We start from the raw sequence: 20,198 nt of genomic DNA, 5'->3' as shown, positions 1-20,198 counted from the left end.
TATAAATAGTAAACATATATGCCTAAATGATATATGTATATGTTCAATATTTCCTAAATGTAAAACATTCCAAAAAAACTTTTTTTTTGCTTCTTTTCGCTCTCCTGCAAACCATGTAAGTGGCGTATGGCACAAACGTATTCTCACCCGACGATAACCAAATTTAACCTAAATCAGACGAAAAAAGAAATCGGATGATAAACTAAAAATTGGCACTAGTATGGCTCTCTCTCATATCTCATTTGATAGATTGTGGTTCTAGTATTTAGAGGAACACCAGCAATAGGTAGTTTACCTTAACATCGAACACAGAAGTAACTTTATCGCATACAAAGCGGATATACAAAAAACCTCATTCTACAAGTTGAATACAAAAAGGTACCTATGTCAAGTTATTTCTGAGTTCGATACAACAAGTGTTAGAAACTAAAAGTTTTACCCGAATATGCGAGTTAAGAGTCACGTTAGACCGGGCCGTGTCCGGGCCGGAGCTTCCGGCGCTTACTTTTCTATGACAGATGATCACGTGATGCTTTCTATATAAAACGATGCGCCGGAAACTCCGGACTGGAGACGGCCCGGTCTAACGAGAGTCATCATATATTTACATAAATCCGACATTTTAGCATAACAAAAATGGATCATTCTCTTAAAATATGTCTACGCCCATACAAAATGTCATACATTTAATTAAAGAAGAGTGGCAATTAGACGCCACCGCAGACATATTCTCAGAGAATGACCCAAATAAGTCTTAAATATAGGTACATAGGGTCACTCTCGTTTTTCAAGTCAAAAATTGCTCTACATATTTCATATCTTCAACTGAAGTTGGAGTTGACTGAATTGTCGACCGAAAACATGAGTGGCCCGTTTTAGTATATTTGATTTGTCTTACGTAAGTTTTTATTTATTGCGTCAAAATTCTTCTCTTTTTCGGTATAGTTGGGATTTTATCGCCCGTTCCAATCATAGCACATTTATACTTGATATACATTATCGTTAAAGGCCTGTGCGCAGACGTGCACGTGTACTAGCGCGTTGTAATGTATAGATCCTTATGACAAGCGGCACACCGCAAGCGTGACGTGTGCATGCACGGCTCTAATATTTTAGCGTACGCACACGCAGCCGGTGTGCTCTGGCCTTAGTGGTCCCGCGACGCTTTACAATACGTTAAACAGCTGATTCATTCATAGCTATTAAAGGCCCGATACTGCGTCGCAAAAAAAACGCCCGAGCGGGGCATCTAACGTAGCGTCCATATTAAATAAATGAAAACATATGCGAGTGGCCACATTACACGCTGCTCAAATCTCTTTGACGCTCGACGCAACGTTGCACGCTCTGCTACCCGTTCGCCACTAACCCCCTTATTCAAAAAACTTAGCAAATCTTTGAGTTGTGTCCCTTTCTAACAAACGTAAATGTCAAAATGACAGTTAAGGACAAGCGTTTACGAATGACGCCATGTCTTGACGCTCGACGAAACATTACCCTCGCCGCTGGCCGCTTGCACTGAGGTTGTACACTAAGTCTTTTACGTTGTGTCTTTCATATTACCTACTGATTCGTTTTTCTTTTGTTGTAATTTTTTCAGCCACAATTAGTCATGGTTCCTCTTTCGGCATTTATTCATTCCCTGAAAATACAAAAAAATATTTTAGATTATATTGTATTCAGTGTTCAAAAGGATGGGTGATGATCGGGCAGCCAAAAGGGCCTACTTGGGTCGACCAACTGGACGCCATCCTGTTGGTCGTCCTAAGAAATATCGTTGGATAGAGTGGAGGCAGATCTCCGTGTGAGCTCGGCATCGGCGAAAGCTGGCGTGATGCCGCTCTGGGCCGAGCAAAGTGGCGTGGTCTTGTGTTGGAGGCCAAGACTCATTTTGGGTCATCGCGCCAGCCAAGTATGTATTAAGTTCGACATAGTTTTATTTAACCTTTTGAACGGCGCGTCATCGTGAACCTTGCTGGAATGCACGAAGGTTGATATTGGGCTGTACCTGTTGACGTCTTTGGCGGTCAAAAAGTTAAAGTTGGTTTAAGACGAAACAGGAGCTGAATTTTAAATATTTTAGGTAAATATACTCGTCTCGCTAACGGCGTCGTATAAGAATTGATTTACTCAGCCTGTAATCGTATAACAGCCGAGTTACGGTTGTTGAAACACCAATATATCGTATAATAGCGGTTAACTCGACTATTTAGCAATTTTCGCTAATTAGTGCTATAATCATGTATTGTCGTATAAACGTTTATAGCACTATCTTTTAGCACTTTTATTCCACCTTTTAATAAATGCTGAATTAGCGCTACTAAATCACTTTTATTCAGCATAATTGTTCTATTAAAATCATATAACAGCTATAGAATAGCTAATTGTCTGAATAAGGCGCTTTAATACAACTGTTACTCAACTCTCTTCTCTGTTGCTATAAAAGCCTATTAAAAGCAATCCAATAACCATTTGGCAACAATGCTGCTGTAACAGCGCGCTTATATCATAATTTGGGTAATGGGGCTCAAACCGCTGTTATAGGAGCTGAAGTGTATTTACAGGTTTTATTCAAAATGTATTCAGCTTAGAGTACTTTTAAAGAGTTTTGAACTACATTAACAGCACAAGTCAGCCATGTTGTACGTTTCAATATAGTCCGGTGGCCAACTGCATGAAACCCTACCTGATAAAAAAATAGAAAATCCTACTCTGTAGGGGTAGCTGACTTTTAGTAGCATCAACTGCTCTTGGTCGGCCGCGGCTTAATTTCGCAAATTTTGCGTAAATGGCAAAATAGTGGCACAAAAATTCATCAAAAAAAAAAACCCCATCGTATAATAGAATGAAACTTGCAGGGTAGGATAGCTGCCTTTGAGGACAGCAAAACAAAAGTGGTCAGCTACATCCTGTGTTGGCAGGTTTCTGTGTTCGACCGAATTTGTGGTACCACGTGACAACTACAATTTACCTCATCGAAAAATAGAATGAAAAAAACTGATTGTAATACCTACATTAAATTTGTTGACGTATGTCTTGGTCGGCCTCACCTTAGCCTGATAGCTTTTGCAGTCCGTCCCCATTAAAAAAAACGTGAATGGCAGCAATCCTACCATACAAGTGACATTCTATTTTTCGATGAAGTAAATTGTAGCTCACGTGGTACCACAAATTCGGTCGGACACAGGAACCTGCCAACACAGGATGTAGCTGACCACTTTTGTTTTTTTGATGAATATTTGTACCACTTTTTTGCCATTTGCGCAAAATTTGCCAAGTTAAGCCACGGCCGACCAAGAGCAGTTGAAGCTGCTAAAAGTCAGCTACCCCCACAGAGTACGATTATTCTATTTTTTTATCAGGTAGGGTTTCATGCAGTCGGCCACCGGACTATAAATCCATAAACATGGCGACAACATGTGCTATAAGTGTAGCAGTAAACGCAGTTACTCGACTTATAGTCGAATGAATGAGATATAACAGAAACTAGATCGTGTAAGCAAATTTTTACTTATTTTAATTAATATTTTTTTATTGAAATTTAAGAAAATAGGCGGCCCATGAATATATATGAACCAGTGCCTTTGGTTTTATCAATAAAGTATTTTTCGCGCTAGGTTTTACTGTATTACGTGTACTTACAGACAGTAAAAACGTATGTACACAATCACGGTAAAAATAAATGTCATGGATGACAGCAGTAAAAAAATACTTAAGTACCTTTTTGTTTTATTAGATACGTGAAGACGATTAGGCCTCAAACTTAATCAAATAATTGAAATATAATCGCTTACCTGAGATCGTTTTTAGCACATATTTGTTGAATAAAAGCATTTACTGCACTCTTACACATTTAAAATGCCGAGTAAAAGCAATTCGGCTACTTTTACGAAACATTTTTGCTGAGAAAAAGCAGTGCGGTTGCTTTTATAGAACACTTTCACTGAGTAATAGCAAATTGATAATGTTTATAGAACAAATAATCGAATAAAAGCACTATCGTTGCTATTAAAACACTAGAAGCGCTTTATATCAACTTTTACTCAACTCTTACAGCATCGATTTGCTTCTTATACAGCGCTTACTCTATTTTTATAACACTTCTAGTCTGTATAAGTGCGCCTTTTCGCGTTGAGTAAACGCTTACAGGACTTTTATTCGACTGTTTTTACACCGTTTATAGCACCAAAAAGCGAAAATAAAAACGTGCTCTCAACTTTTATAGCACATAGATTTGCTAGTTGGGTAGTGCGATAAGGACAAGGCGAAAAATCCCGCGTAAAAATTTCAAAAATCGAGGTTTCGTACTCGACCCTTTCCTCCTCCAAAACTTAACCAATCCTAACCAAACTTGGAAATCTAAATGATTATGAAATTATCTGTGTCGAACCGTTTTGCTTTTTTGGCTAATTGATATCACTTTTGAATACTATGCCTCTCATTGCAGCATAGTCAATTAGGCCATTTTGGCCATTTTTGAAAGGCTCTAGCGCTCTAAAAAACGAAAATATCAAAAAAAGCAAAACGGTCCGACACAGGTATTGACAATATTAATCTGTGTTGCAAAGATCATTGCTCTAGCATCAAAACCCACGGAGGAAACAGTCGAGTACGTTTGTATGGAGAAATGAACCACTCCTGTTGGCTCTTACCCACCTTCCGAAGTAGACGTAGTCATAACACCACTTCCTGGCGTTCAGGTCTGCCGAGCAGCAGGTCTTGTAGGCGTCTTTCCCTTTTGTTAGCTTGGCGCAGCGCTGGCATAAGTCCACTAGCTCGTCCTGGGGACAAAAAAGTTTTATTTATATCTATTTTATTATATTTAGGGACTTAAATCAGTTACATGATTATGTCAGCCCTATTGTACCTTACACAAGTATTCTTACATGACAAAAAAGTTACTGTACATTTTTTTTTGTTCACATTTCCTTTCCTGCGACCTCGACCCGATTCGAACTTTAAGATACGTCAAATATTAGGTCTAGATACGATATGATATAATGGATATGCATTAGATAAGTCAGTGTCAAAAGTAACGTTTTTGTTACCTTAAAGTCATTCACGAGTAGGCCCAAAAAGTAAGCAAAACGTTTGTCAGTACAGTCACCTGCAATAATACGTTACTCTTCAGAGGTCGCATAAATATCTGACACGATCTTATATATGTATAGAGTCATAAGAGCGCGTCACATATTTTTGCGGCCTTCGAACAGTAACATATTATTGCAACAACATATTATTAACATATTAGTAACATATTATTGTACACAAAGTAATATACCTCATGGACTAATTTTGAGGGATGTAAAGAAAAGTTTAATTATTAATTTTGAAATTACTTAAGGTGCTGTAATGTAGTAATTAAATCTTTTTAGGGTTCCGTACCCAAAGGGTAAAACGGGACCCTATTACTAAGACTTCGCTGTCCGTCCGTCCGTCTGTCACGTCTGTCGTGATAGCTAGACAGTTGAAATTTTCACAGATGATGTATTTCTGTTGCCGCTATAACAACAAATACTAAAAACAGAATAAAATAAAGATTTAAGTGGGGCTCCCATACAGCAAACGTGATTTTTGACCAAAGTTAAGCAACGTCGGGCGTGGTCAGTACTTGGATGGGTGACCGTTTTCTTTTTGCATTTTTTTCCGTTTTTTTTTGCTTTATGGTACGGAACCCTTCGTGCGCGAGTCCGACTCGCACTTGCCCGTTTTTTTTGCTTTCCTCTGAATTTGTCCATGAGTACGAGTATAATTATTGTTAGTACCATCTGGTACAATTTTGACTTAGTAACACTGAATACCTTATAATATGAGTGTCATTTTCTTCGAAATATAAACAAATCTAATCTATTTAAACGTTTTAATAGATACAGGGGTATTATTAATTTAGGACTTAGGTACAAGTAACAACAGGTGCTTATCATAACCTCTAGCCGCCCAGAGACCTATAAAAAGGTCTCCTGTTCCATTCTAATTTGAACTTTGCGTTGACAAAATAAAATTTCATTTTGCTTGGCAAAGTTTGACGTATGGGCGGCTAGATGTTAGAGCGGTCTACACAATAGCTAACAGATTATAGCAAAAATGTCAATTCACAATCATATTATTAGAGATAATTATCTACTTTTGTTGATATAAAAACATTAACGTAGTTGATTAATAATCTAACCCTCAAAATTATCGCCGTGAAAATATGTGCGTAATCTTACGATAACATTTTTAGGTCACCACTGTCACTAGGTTATATTTATTATATTTTGCGTATTTCGTATATATTTACAATCTCAGATAAAGGAACAAAAATCTTCAAAATAGAACATACATTCACACAGAAAAGATTTAGAAAACTTTACCATATTAAAAATGCCAAAAGTCCAAAAGAAAGTTCACGCAATCTTTTAACCTAAAACCCTAGTAGATGGTCAAAAATCGTGTGTTAAAACCTCGGTTGAGGTAATAAATCGAAAAACACATAAACCAATTCAATTAGGCACCGATATAAAGGAAATTCGGCAAAAATAATTCGAAAACGATAGCAAGTTTATAGTAATTAGGGTATTTTCCAACATAAGGTAAATTCCAATGCTAAGTTCACGCAATTTTATAACTTAAAATCTTAGCGTCTATCACTATAATCATCTTAAAGGTGACAGTCCATTTCCAACGACAGCTGCGCTACTGTTCATTTTAGTATGGAAATTGACAATAACACCGACGCGTTCAGTACCAGTAGTGCAGCTGCGGTCAGAAATGGAATGTTACCATTAGTCTCTCTTAGATACGCAAATGGCAACAATAATCTGAGTAATAAATCTAAATACAAATAAACAAATGAAGCCGGGTGGATGACCAGCCAGAGTTACCAGGCTGGATATCAACTGGTATTTAGTAAGGTCTTAAGGATATCAAACGAAGATAATGAGAAATTTATGACTCCAGAGGACAAAATATACAATAATTTGTATTATTCTTTACTTGCCCGTGTTATGTCTTATTGTTGATATCAAACTTAGATGATATAACCAAACGGAGACGCCTCGTCTGTAATTTTCGGTACAAAATAGTCTGCCTATTTATTTTAAACCATCTCCTCGGATTTTTTTCGAGAACGATTTTTTTCTTCTCTATCTGCATTATCGAGGTTTGAACCCACGATTTTCGACAGCCATAATATAAAACACCCATTATTAAAAATAAAAGGTTTAAATGTTTGAGTGCCTGTCATATATTTTAATATGAATTCATATTTCAAAATGTTTCGAGCGCAACTGCGAGTAAAATAAGACCCTGAAAGCTGTTTCCCACAGACGTCCAGTTTTTTTGCGGGTACGGTTTTTTGCAGGATCCCGATTTAGATAGGTAGGATCCCGATAGGTGTTAATATAGTAACTTTCACACGAGGATTCTGTTTGCGGGATCCTGCATGCATACTACAGAAATCTGGATCCTGCAAAAAACCGTACCCGCAAAAAACTGGACGTCAGTGAGAAAACTGAGAAACAGCTCTGAAAAGTAATTTATGTATGTAAAAATCCAATAGTTTTCAGTGAAATAGAATGAGCCTCAAGGTTTTCCTATATTGTCTATCAGCAATATCTATAGGTACATAAATATGACATGATACTCATAATAACATTGAAATTTAATGGTGATAAGATTATTAACTATTAAATGACACAGATTGTTTGATTTGATGTTTTTTTTCTTTTCTAGCCTATATTAATAATATAATAAATAATAAATTTCATTTATTCGAGTAACATGACTCATACAATTTGTTAGTATACAATATTATAAATTCTTATGTCTAATGTTAGTACAAACTTAACTACTTACACAAATTAAATATAATATGGGCAGCAAGAAACATGCTTCTCACATTATCATATTGTCACATTATCATTTCTCATATTGTGTCCCACTGCTGGGCAAAGGCCTCCCCTGTCTGATGTTATTATATATTAATTGCCCGGGATTTGGAGTGTTATAACCGAACTATCTTTTTAGACAACAAGACAAAATCCATTGTTCAGTCCTGATCGGAATTTTATCTTTATTTAAAGGTTTTTATAATTTTTTTAAGGACCAGCTAGCCAGCTACTCAATACTAGGTGACAATTACAGCATGTGTATTCAAATAATCTGTGTCATTTAATTTAGTTTTACTCATAAGTTTATTGTTTAATAAGTACTTATCGTTATTTTATGATCTTATATTTTTCAATTGTGTATCAACTGTCACGTAACAATAGGTGATAAAACTTATCCCATAATTATTAAAAAACGATAGTTTATCTCATCAATGCCGTCCAGTCACGGGACCGTGACGTAATGTTTATACAGTGAAACCTGGTTAAGTGGGACCTGGATAAGTGAGAAACCTCTATAGCTGGGACTCATGGTGCGGTCCCGACACTTTAGCACTGAATTACCTCTGTTAGTGAGAAAAAACGAACCTCTATAACTGAGATTAGTTGTTGTGATTAGTCACATTTACCTCTATAATTGAGACACTGAGTTTATTTTACCTCTTTAACTGAGACTATATTTATAAGATTACATTTTCCTAATTGTTTTTTTAGAATTTTATACGAATTACCTCTGTATCTGAGATAACGTCAATCGATGACCTCTCTAACTTGTACTTTATTGATCTATTTCGGTATTCTTACTAACTCTTAGTCTATCCAATCCTCTAATTGTGTCTAAACGACTTCAAGTCATTTAGTTACTTTATGTAGTTAAAACTATTGAAACGAGAGCTGAAATCTTGATAAGTAACAAGAATAAACAAATTTTCATTTAATAAATTTCTAAGACGTAATGAAGTCCGTATCAAATTTAATTGAAAAAATGTATCCTATGGAAAATCATTCAAAATAAATTCAAAGAAATATTTAAACCGACTTAAAAAATATTTTCCCTAAATTACTAAAGGATTATTTTACCTATACATTTAAAGATAATTACAAAATACCTTATTAACCACCTCTATAACTGAGATATATCCTCTATTCTCACCTCTATTAATGGGACCCTCTGTAAATGAGACAGAAATTTATTTGTACCTGGCTAACTGGGAGCCTGTGTAAGTGGAAAACCTCTTTAAGTGAGACAAATTTGCTCGTCCCTTGAGATCCCACTTATCCAGGTTTCACTGTATATACATAATATATATACTTAAGTTATCGTTATCACTGCATAGATACCGTTTGTCATTTGACATAATTATTATACATTTGTTGAATGTTGCCGGAACCATTGATAAATAATCGTGAAAAAATAGCACAGTTTATGTTTTGCCGGTTTGTTTTGAGTTTCTTGCCGGTCCCATATTGGTGTACTTACAATTTAGGAGCGATTTAAATCTTCTCTGGTCTGAGGAGTAAGATTAGAGCCGGCGTAGCTTTATTTGACGTTCATAAGCGCATCGTAATTATAACATGTCTACTTGTAAAATAAACTATCTTCATTTTTGGGTGCGAATTCAGTTTTAAAGATTGATTGAAAGAGGATATGAGAAAGAAAGGAGTGAGTGCTGAGGTGACGAAAGACAGAGGAGAATGGAAGAGAAAATCATGTTGTGCCGACCCCACAGGACGTGGGATAAGGGCAGGGAGTAGAAGAATTCAGTTTTAAAGATGACAGATTTGGCGTGCGGTCTACAGCCGCAGCGCTGCAGACCATACGCCAAATACGCAAAAATCACCATGCTTCGTGCAGCTTTGTCATTTATTTTACTGTGAAAATTGACAATAACATCAACGTGTCGGAGCAATAGTGCAGTTGCTGTCAGAAATGGAATGTTACCTTTATGCAGCCGCAGTCTCCCGCCGAATATCTTTAAGGAGACGTTCGGATGGCAACTGGCACCGCATTATGGTAACATTCCATTTCTGACCGCAGCTGCACTACTAGTACGAACACGTCGGAGTTATGTCAATTTCCATAGTAAAATGAATGGTAGTGCTGCTGTCGTTGGAAATGGACTGTCAGCCACTCTGTCACTTCCTGCAGCCGCGTTGATACCGCCGCTGTATCTTTCAAAAATATAAGGGCACTTACGTCTGTTTTACACTGAGCGGTCTCGGAGAAGATGCCAGTCGCCTGGTTTCCGGGGGGTCGCGCGTTCGAATCCCGGATCAGCATCGCAAGACACATGCTTAGAAGCAGCAAGGCTATTGAGTGTTTCTGAAAAAGATAAAAGGATATTTAATAATAAATATATAACAACAAATATTAAAGGACATAAACACAAATTGACTAAGTCCCACAGTATGCTCAATAAGGCTTGTGTTGTGGGTATTTAGACAACGATAATATAATGTATAGAACTGCCTGCTAAATATATATATTTATTTGTTTAAATAAATTATTTAATTTATATAGGTATATTGTTATTATATTATTTTCAGAGAAATAAAATAATCATAAATGTATAAATATTTATGAATACTTAAATACATAGAAAACACCCATGACTCAGGAACAAATATCCGTGCTCATCACACAAATAAACCTTCCAGGGTTTGAACCTGGGACCATCGGCTTCAAAGGCAGAGTCACACTAGGCTAGCCAGACAGGTCGTAATAGATAAAAAATTAAGAATATTTAATTTATTAGCAGGTTATTTCGATACGATAATTTATTTCAGTTTGAAGGCTGCACGCACAATTTTCCCGGCTAGCGCTTGCTTTCTCATTGATCTGATAACTAACATGTCTAATTTTGCAAAATGATAACGTTTTTATCATACAGCCTTGAAACGACTCACACTTATTGGTTTTGGATCCTATTACGCCTATTTCCCGTAGGCAAAGACCACGGATTTCCACTTGCTACGATCCTGTCATACCTCTTTCGCTTCCTTCACTTACATTACATTCCTCCTGTGCTCTTGACCTGGCCTTTCTTCACGATTTCCCTGATCTGATCGAGAAAGTCCGCCGAGGTCTACCCCTTCCAACTCCCACTTCTACTTCTCCCTTAGGCCCCCCCCACATCTGGCGTCTTTCGAGCGTCGGCGTCTACAATTCTATGGCCGCCGTCGACGCAACGTCGACGCAGCGTCGACGCAACTGTGCAGCGACGTCATTTTCCATAGCGCTGGACCGACGCCGACAGACGCCGATGCTCGAAAGACGCCAGATGTGGGGGGGCCCTTATACTTATACTTTCTTTGTTAGCCTTCTTTCACTCATTCTTTCCACGTGTCCAAACCATCTCAATTATTCTCAATTTTTGTCACTACATCTTCGTTCAGTCGACACTTTTCCCTTATCACACTGTTCTCATTCTATAATGTTTACAACGATATTGTATTATTTTATCCAAGATAGTTCTATTTACTCTTTCAACAGATTAACCTGGTTAAATCTATGCGTTTACATCAATATTGATTGATTAACACGCGACCTTTAACATCAATAACAATGTGCCCTAATTCCTGAGATTATCATCTATATCAATAAAATATATAATATCTACGCTTATTGGATATATAATTACTTATTAATAGATAGGGATTGACCCGGTTTCTAGTTGTCATGTCATTCGAGATCGCTAATCATCTTAGTCGCAATATAGGTATCATGGAGAGGATAAAACTGGAAGTGGGAATAAGATCGAAACCTGCATATGTCGTTAAAAAGAGATTCAGAAGTCGGGTTCATGGAACCTTCGTTTTTATCTTACATCCGTCTAGTCTGTTATCTATTACGATAGTCTGCAAATCATGGCATTAATGCACAACAATTCCATATTAGTGCGAAAGCGTTTCGATCGCTACGGAGCGTAAGCTATTGGCATGTTGGACACGCGGCCAGTAGGTACTATAACGCAAACTGATCGAATAATTAAAACTCAAATTGGCTTGTAAGTAAGATAAGTATTTTTTAATTGAGTAAGATAAGTAAAACTCGTGTAAGGTGAAGAGATAAATATGTATGGCTTTGTCCTACGGACTGATTCGTGTTTCCATCATAATAAGTAACTAGGGACGCCGGAAGTTTTAATCTACCACTGACTGTTATCTTTCCGACCAATTAGCAATTAAATTTATTTGAATATAATCGATGGGTGAGATAAGACTTCTATAAATAATCGATATTAATTAAAGACCTAATTATCTAAGTTGTCTATGTAGAGGAAAAAGTTTTTAAGGGGCTGGATCGCATCCTAAGATCAAAGACATATGTAACTTCGTATAAGATGAATGAAGTCTAAGAAAAAAACGTGCCTCGTAAATCAAGAAAAAGTCATTCTCGAATAGATGGCGCACACACCTTTAGCCCATTCTCGGCTAGATGGCGTGACGACACCGTTTCATATTACATAACACATAGATATCAGCGAATGAACATGGGTCAAAATGATATAAAAATAATAAAATCATTTATCCATTTTATTCATTTTTTTGATAATTATTACGTGTTTATTTTGAGTATAGTCGTGTGTCGATAGATGGCAGTAAATTTACAGTGACTACAACATTTACTATGACAGGACCCCTCTATACTATCTATTCTTTTATTTCTTTTTGCTAAGATGAAAAGTCCCTCACAAGTACCAAAACTTGTGACGAAAGTTTCGTATTTCCTGGATTTACACCATCCACCTACCTACTCCTCCCTCCTACAGTCAGCAGCAGAAGTTGCTAAGCGGGCCAGGTGTTCAAAATTACCTTGACGTGACTTTATTTGAGAATAAGGGCGTGTCAAGGTAAGTTTGAACACCTCGCCCGCTTAGCAACTTCTGCTGCTGACTGTACCTACACCTCCGCCTACTTTTAAAAATACGAACCATCGCTAAAAATACGAACAATGGTAATAACTCAGGTAAGTTTATAGGCATATGTACGATAGTGAGTTCATATTTAAGATAAGCTACCTATTTTTGCACCGATACAATGCGTGAGATGTTTACAAGAAGACAGTAAACAAGGTTACTTCAACACCTTTAATAATTGGCTTTCTCCGTCTATTTATAATAGCAATTAGTGAGATAGCAGCATATTATTATATGTTGATTATAGACTTTGAACGTATACTAGACTATTGCATATTAGTTCTCTATTCTTGGCGCGGCGCCCTCTATATACGACTACGCAGAATACGCAGCGAGGGTTTGAATCCTATGTAGTCTTCTTCTTCGCGTTGTCCCGGCATTTGGCCACGGCTCATGGGAGCGTGGGGTCCGCTTGACAACTAATCCCAAGAATTAACGTTTGCACTAGTTTTTACGAAAGCTACTGCCATCTGACCTTCCAACCCAGAGGGGAAACTAGGCCTTATTGGGATTAGTCCGGTTTCCTCACGATGTTTTCCTTCACCGGAGAGCGACTGGTAAATATCAAATGATATTTCGCACATAAGTTCCGAAAAACTCATTGGGTACGAGCCGGGGTTTGAACCCGCGACCTCCGGATTGCAAGTCGCACGCTCTTACAGCTAAGCCACAAGCGCTTTTTAAGCAGCGCAGCGTTTTTTTTTAGGGTTTGAATCCTAGTACGAGCTTTTATTTGTGTGTTATGGATATTTTTTAAGTCAACTTCTAATGGGACAACTCGGCTTTATATCACCACGCTGAGAATTATTTATTGTCAGCTGACAATGACAATCCATCGTTCATTGACCCAGCGCTGTACCAAATATTATATTAACTATATTGTAAATTGTATACACATAAGTACCTATAATAAGTAAAATGTAAATAGTAATTAAGTAACAAAATGACGTGTAAATGTATATATTTCTTTTACCAATAAAAAAAAAAATTAAAAAAAAAAAATGCTGGTTTAAAGGGGCCCACTGATTAACAGTCCGCCAAACGGTATCGGTCTATCAGTTCTAACTGACAGGCCGATACCGCCCGGCGGACTGTTGATCAATGGGCCCCCTAAGAAGTAAATATTGACGCTACGTGGCTCAACAGCAATAAGGTTTAAGTACCTACGACTCTTCAGATGACAATTCCTTCTTGACTTTAAGCCCTTGCGCTATGAAGGCTCATTCTAATTTAACCTTATAAATTTCTGATTAATAATTATAGCCTTTAATGCGATGTCTATAAGAAAGACGCGAACAAGTTAGAGCTGTTTCCCACTGACGAGCAGTTTTTTGCGGGTACGATTTTTTGTAGGATCCAGTTTTCTGTAGTATGCATGCAGGATCCCGCAAACAGAATGCTCGTGTGAAAGTTACTATATTACTAGTAAGTAGTATAGGTATACTACTAAAACGGGATCCTGCAAAAAACCGTACCCACGAAAAACTGGACGTCAGTGTGAAAGCGGTTTTAAGCATACAATAAAACACGGTGTATGACCCAGAGCCATTTATTTTGGCTCAGTGGTCCAAAAATAATCTTGGCCTCCGAAACGAGAGCGTGTCACCTGTCCCGATCCTGCGCAATCGCTGGTTTAGTCACCTACTCAGAGGGCCTATCGCGAACCGTGTTCGACGTGTTGCCACCCTGTCACACTTACGTACGAATTTACAAGTGCGACAGAGAGGCGACATGTTGAACGTCGTTCGCGGTAGGCCCTCTGAATGGGAGAGGATCGGGCTGTCAAGAGGGCGTTCTTGGGACGACCGACTGGTAGCCGTCCTGTGGGTCGGCCCGCGGGTATCGCTGGGAAGACAGTGTGATCCTTAATACATAATAAAGCCAAATGTATCACAGGATATACCGGGTGTGGCCTGTAATATAAGCAAAAAATTAAGCTGTACTCCTCATACTGACAAACATTTGTTCAGCGACTTTTAAAAATAACTTTTGTTTTGATTTTTAATACACTTTGAAGTTTATTCTAAGACGCAATGTATTGCGAATTCTGGTATGTTTAAGGAGTGACAAGCAACGTCAATCACAATGATATGACCTAGCGATGGCGTCCATTGGAGATACTATTTATTTTGTATGAAAAATAGGGAGTCTAAATCCTTCATAATTTTTAAAAGTTGTTGAACAAAAGTGTCACCGTTTAAGGAGTACAATCTATGTTTTAATTATTTGCTCGTGTTGCAGGCCACACCCGGTATGTAACTTAGCTCTCAATCTTGAGATTATAGCTTTAACCCCAAACAGTTATCTTAAATTTGCTACTTATGTGAGACTACGAACTGAAAATATTCTTTATTCAAATAAGTGCGTAGGCCTAGCAACAAGCACACCAGTTACAAGAATCATCTTATGCTAATTTATATGTACTGAGTAATTTGAAGTTTTTGACCCGGTCTTTTTTTTTTTAAACAATTATGGCCTGGATGCGAGTCCTTTAAGCCATTGACCCGGTCTAGCGTGAGTCATCTTTTATATTGTGTGTAAGTTTTTGTCACGGATAATTTAAATCAGAACTTAACGCATTCACTGCCCGGGGCGTGGCCTAGGAACAAACTTGTATGTCAGTGAACGCACATGTGCGATTGTGCGTCGGAGGCAGTGAATGTGTTAAGAGTCTTCAGCGAAATTTCACCTTCGTATAAAAATAGTTACGTTCTCATTTTAAAACTACGTGTTGGGTTGTAGTAAAAGTTTGCACCAATAATAACATGAGGTACCTATATCTAGTTCTGTAATCAGTTTATACAGGTTATAAACTAGTTTATAAAACAAACGAAAGTAGAGCAGAAACTAGTTTTAAAGCCTATTTCAATAGAACTTGCTAACTATGTAAACAAACCGCCATATTGAAATTGTCTCTGAATGATCAATTTACTAGTGATGGGCAAGACTCCTACTTACTATACTTTACTAATGTCAAACCATGTCGAATAATAAAATACCAAAAGTAAAAAACAAGTAGTTACTTATTTTTAATTTGTTTAATCACGATCAGAAGACAAATTAGTACTTAAGAATGATGTATTGATGTATTTTATAACCGCGGCGGTAGGTACAGAACGTGGGTTGGGTAGTGTGTAGCGGGTTTATATTACAAAATTTAGTCACAACGCTACCCATCATAGACAATTGTAGAATTTAAAAGAAACAAAACCGCCATTCCATCAGGTCCTAATAACCTAACTTATGAAACCATTTTAAACTTTTAATTAAATATCTTTGATATCTAGCAACACGAATGTAATGTAGAGTAATGTAATGTTGTTGTAAAGAGGCCCAACGGAGCCGACATGTCCCATAGATAAAGGCTCCTTCTAAATACGTAGATAAAAAAAAAATTAAATATCCAAGATACAGTTACATATTTATGTATTTTACGGAACGGACCGTTTCAATAGTGTATATGTGTATGGTTTCAATGGTATTTGATGTGATGGTGGGAAAATTCAAAGAGAAACAGTGATAAAACAAAATTACGTTGTTTGTTTACATAGTTAGCAAGTTCTATTGAAATAGACTTTATATGAGATATTTATTTCGTTTTAACTATGTTTTCGTTTCGTTTCGTTTTTACTATGGTATATGAAGCTACATAAACTAATTACAGGCATAGAGATCCCTTTATCCTGTTGTAAGTACAAAGTTTCAGAAATCTAGCTAGTCGTTTTAAAATGAGAGCATAACTACATTTTTATGGAGAACCGAGCTTGCTGGGGACTTAGTGATCCAAAAGACTCAAGCCTTTTAGCTCTTTTTTTAGGGCTCGCCTCATCTCTTGACGCCTAAAAGGCTAAAAGCCTAACTGCCGTATTCGAAGTTCAATATATTCATAAGAAACGACACATACTAGATCCATTCTAGATACGTTATAGTTTAGATAGCAACTAGTTCTCTTTTGCAGCGCAATTCGGGCAACCAATGTCACTTTTACGTTAGATACGGGCCCTATTTCTATTTAATTAGTAAAATAGGCTTTTAGCCTTTTAGGCGTCAATAGACGAGGCCCTAAAAAGAGCTAAAAGGCTCGAGTCCTTTGGACTACAGGGGACTCTTAAACTAAGGTACTATGGCTGTACTGCGTATGCCGTGACGTACCGTGATACGTTTGTTGTGCCGAATTAAATGTAGGTTCTGTCCTCGTTTTCAAATACTTGCAGTTATTACGCCGTTATCATTTATCGTTAGATTTTGTTTAACTATGCCCAAATATGTGGCACGGAGTGGGTGCCACAATGTAAACGCCGGCAAGGTCGGCCTAAGAGGAGACGGCGGGACGACCTGGACGCATTTCTCAGCAACTGGACGGATGCTGCACTTAATCTGGAGGATTGGAGGTCTAGGGGGGAGGCTTTTGTCCAGCAGTGGGACACCTTATAGGCTCGAAAAAAAGATGCCCAAATATAGGTATTGAACGGTTTGGATTTAACAGTTTTGCATTCACGGTTAGTTTAGCTATTATAATATCGATTGGAAGCTCGAAAACAATACAAAAGGTAATCAACGTTCATATCCCGGTCGATATAAGGGTCAAACAGATCACTGTGTTACGTTCTTTCCTATAGACATACACAAGAGTTAAGGGCTATAAAGATTAATTTTCTTATTTAACCCTTATCCACGTAAAAAGGTCCTCCTTTTATTTAGATAACTATGATAAAATCATTACTTACATGCCCACAAGCTGTTAACTATTGCCCACAGGAGAGAAAAATAGCGTGTTCGCGCGAACTGTACATTTTTCTCTCCTGTGGGCAATAGTTAACAGCTTGTGGGCATGTAAGTAATGATTTCATCATAGTTCTGTAAATAAAAGGAGGACCTTTTGACGTGGGTAAGGGTTAAATAAGAAAATTAACCTTTATAGCCCTTAACTCTTGTGTATGTCTACAGGAAAGAACGTAACACAGTGATCTGTTTGACCCATAAGCCTGTTTGGTTTTAGTTGGAAAAATATGCGTAGAATTAACTTATTGACTGAGGTTTATTTAATAGTTATCCTAGAAATCCAACGAGACGAACGAAAATCATTTTTAAAAATGATTAAAGATTATTGCAATAAATGTGTATATAGTTAAGCACCTGTAATTAGTCTAAAGTTAATTGATTCAATTGTGTTACCATAGTTAAGCCATTTCTGTTTAAGTTAGATGCATGAGAGTATGTTAGCGTATGCTATAGACTTATATGTGTACGAATTAAGTATTTACAATAAATACAATACAATTTACATAGTTAATTTGCGTAACACAAATGAATCAATTAAGTTAAGACTAATCACAGCTTCTTAACTTTGCTTAATTACACGTACATTTTTTTTTTGCAATTCACTCATATTTATAAATTCAAACATACTAAAAATAGTATTTCAGTTAAAACTTAGTAAAACAATAAGAAACTACTGAAAATTTTATGAAAGCCTTAATTGTGTGCAAACTTTTTTATGAACGCTCAAAAACTAGCTTTTAACACGCGAATTTCTCTAAACAAAACTATCTCTTTAACATCCGCACTTTATTTTAAATAAAAGCAAAACCCAAACAATAAGTTCAACAGCCGATCACATAACAAAACAAACTCACCAATAGACAAAACACTAACGCCACCATTTTCACTAATTCTCACTAATTTTCTTTGCAAATCAATAGAACTTTTGCAAACCAATCTCCGGTTCGTTCGATCCCGCGTTTTACTACCGTTTGGCGGCTATAATGTAAAGCTGGGGTATTAATGATATAACCAGGAGTACTGTTCCAACTGCCATGTGTACCAACCAGTATAGATAAGAGCTACGATTACGTGTAATGGTTGGTTGTATAGAGGTCTTCTTATACTGGTTACTCAGCTGGTTGTTATCATACACCTATTCGGCGCGTGCTCTTCTAGTGATAAAGATAAGGAAGGTGGTGAACGATTGTTTCGTGATGTAAGAATTGGGGCTTATTGAGATTTAGATCTTTGTATGTCCGGGTTTTCTATCAATGAGCAAAATGGACTTTTCTTCACTGTCCAGGCAATCCGCCTGTGGAATGCTTCTTGTCTCCATTGGGCAGGCTCAGAATAAATTCACTTTCAAGCGCATGTTGCGCATGTTTGTTTGACAAGGTTCAAGGTTCGTCTTCATAATGTTCCTCAATAGATTTATAATTATGTACCTATGTATGTATATTTATATACTCTGTATACATATACGAGTATTACATACTTACGTAGATATCATGATTATAATGTATAGTTTTGTGTTAAAATGCACCAGTCCTTAATCTTTGGTTTAACCCTTGGTAGATTGATAAAGTATTACCTATCTATGTATACTTTCTGCCATTAAGTCCACCATTTTTACTTTCATGTATTTTACAATAATGTTTAAATACTTTAAATAAATCAATTAAATACGGCTTTCTATTTAGTAGTAGTAGTAAAACACTTTATTGTACAAAAATCAAAACAAAACAGGAAAAATAACATTGGTCATTAGTACAACTACCCACACACACACATTGGTATTGGTATTAGTATTAGTACTATTTATTATATAGAGTGCCTAAATCCAGAGTAAAAGGCGATTTTCTTCAGGATGAAACTCATTTTCCAAGATGGCGGCGGTTCCTCGAGGTCCCCAAACGTCAAAATGGTCTGGACTGGAGACTTTCAAGTTCGAGCTTCGCACCTCCTGTGACCAGAAAACCGCCAAAAAAACGGAGAACAAGACGCGAAGTGAATAACGAAGCGTACTACGTAAGCGAACAACACGCGAACGCGAAACGAAGCGAAGCGGCGCGGGGTGAATCAATCCTTTGATACCTATAGAAGAAGGCTTGTCACGTGAATATTCCTAGCCCGGCTGTGGGCTTCACCCTGAGGAAACTCACGGACAATTAAGGTTACTAAATTAAATAAACACTGAAACTTACCAAAAGCTCAAACAGGTGCTAAACTTATTTCCATCAACTATTCAGGGCAATAAAGGATATTAAATGAAACGTTAGTTTTTGTGACACATCATTTATTACTAATTTGAGACACGGCAGTTATTCTACATGTAAATCATCAAGCTAGCATAAGCACCTTATATTAATATATGTCAGGCGATAGAGCTGGGTCGTGCCAGAAATGGTTCTAAAATGATTTACAAGCAGACCTATCTAAATTTGTTAGTCCCTAAATTATCATTTGCCATCACATATGATTCTACTAAATTCTTTAACTTTAAATTTGGAAAAATTGCTTCTAGGATGGAAGGAAAGCGTACACCAACCTCATAACAAATGTTCCACCAGTTCAAACCCGACGTGTCATCCTCTGCTGTGCCGGAGCCGATTTGCAGCAGCAGGAATCTGACCCGACACTGCAGAGC

At 37.1% G+C, this 20,198-nt stretch overlaps 1 protein-coding gene across 1 annotated transcript; it reads right to left on the bottom strand.

Annotated features, from left to right (window-relative positions):
• Nucleotides 1-1,516: 1,516 nt before the first annotated feature.
• Nucleotides 1,517-18,541, bottom strand: LOC134675913 (uncharacterized). Its single transcript, XM_063534258.1, has 4 exons — nucleotides 18,424-18,541; nucleotides 10,066-10,191; nucleotides 4,657-4,781; nucleotides 1,517-1,642 (listed from the first exon to the last, which is right to left on the bottom strand). The coding sequence occupies exons 1-4, from the start codon at nucleotides 18,448-18,450 to the stop codon at nucleotides 1,636-1,638; spliced, it is 285 nt and encodes a 94-aa protein (XP_063390328.1). The 5' UTR covers nucleotides 18,451-18,541; the 3' UTR covers nucleotides 1,517-1,635.
• Between the last annotated feature and the right edge of the window lie 1,657 nt (nucleotides 18,542-20,198).

This window comes from Cydia fagiglandana, chromosome 23 (assembly GCF_963556715.1).
Source record: "Cydia fagiglandana chromosome 23, ilCydFagi1.1, whole genome shotgun sequence".
NCBI lineage: Eukaryota > Metazoa > Arthropoda > Insecta > Lepidoptera > Tortricidae > Cydia > Cydia fagiglandana.
The sequence above is the reverse complement of the archived record's forward strand: the minus strand, read 5'-3'. Positions and strand labels throughout refer to the sequence as shown.

What these genes read in the sequence shown, in the direction of transcription:
- LOC134675913 (XM_063534258.1), bottom strand. Translation starts at nt 18,450, where the DNA reads ATGGTGGCGTTAGTGTTTTGTCTATTG. An exon ending in CGTTAGTGTTTTGTCTATTG is followed by an intron (nt 10,192 to 18,423) that starts GTGAGTTTGTTT and finishes TATCTTTTTCAG; the next exon opens with AAACACTCAATAGCCTTGCT. An exon ending in CCGCTCAGTGTAAAACAGAC is followed by an intron (nt 4,782 to 10,065) that starts GTAAGTGCCCTT and finishes TTTTGTCCCCAG; the next exon opens with GACGAGCTAGTGGACTTATG.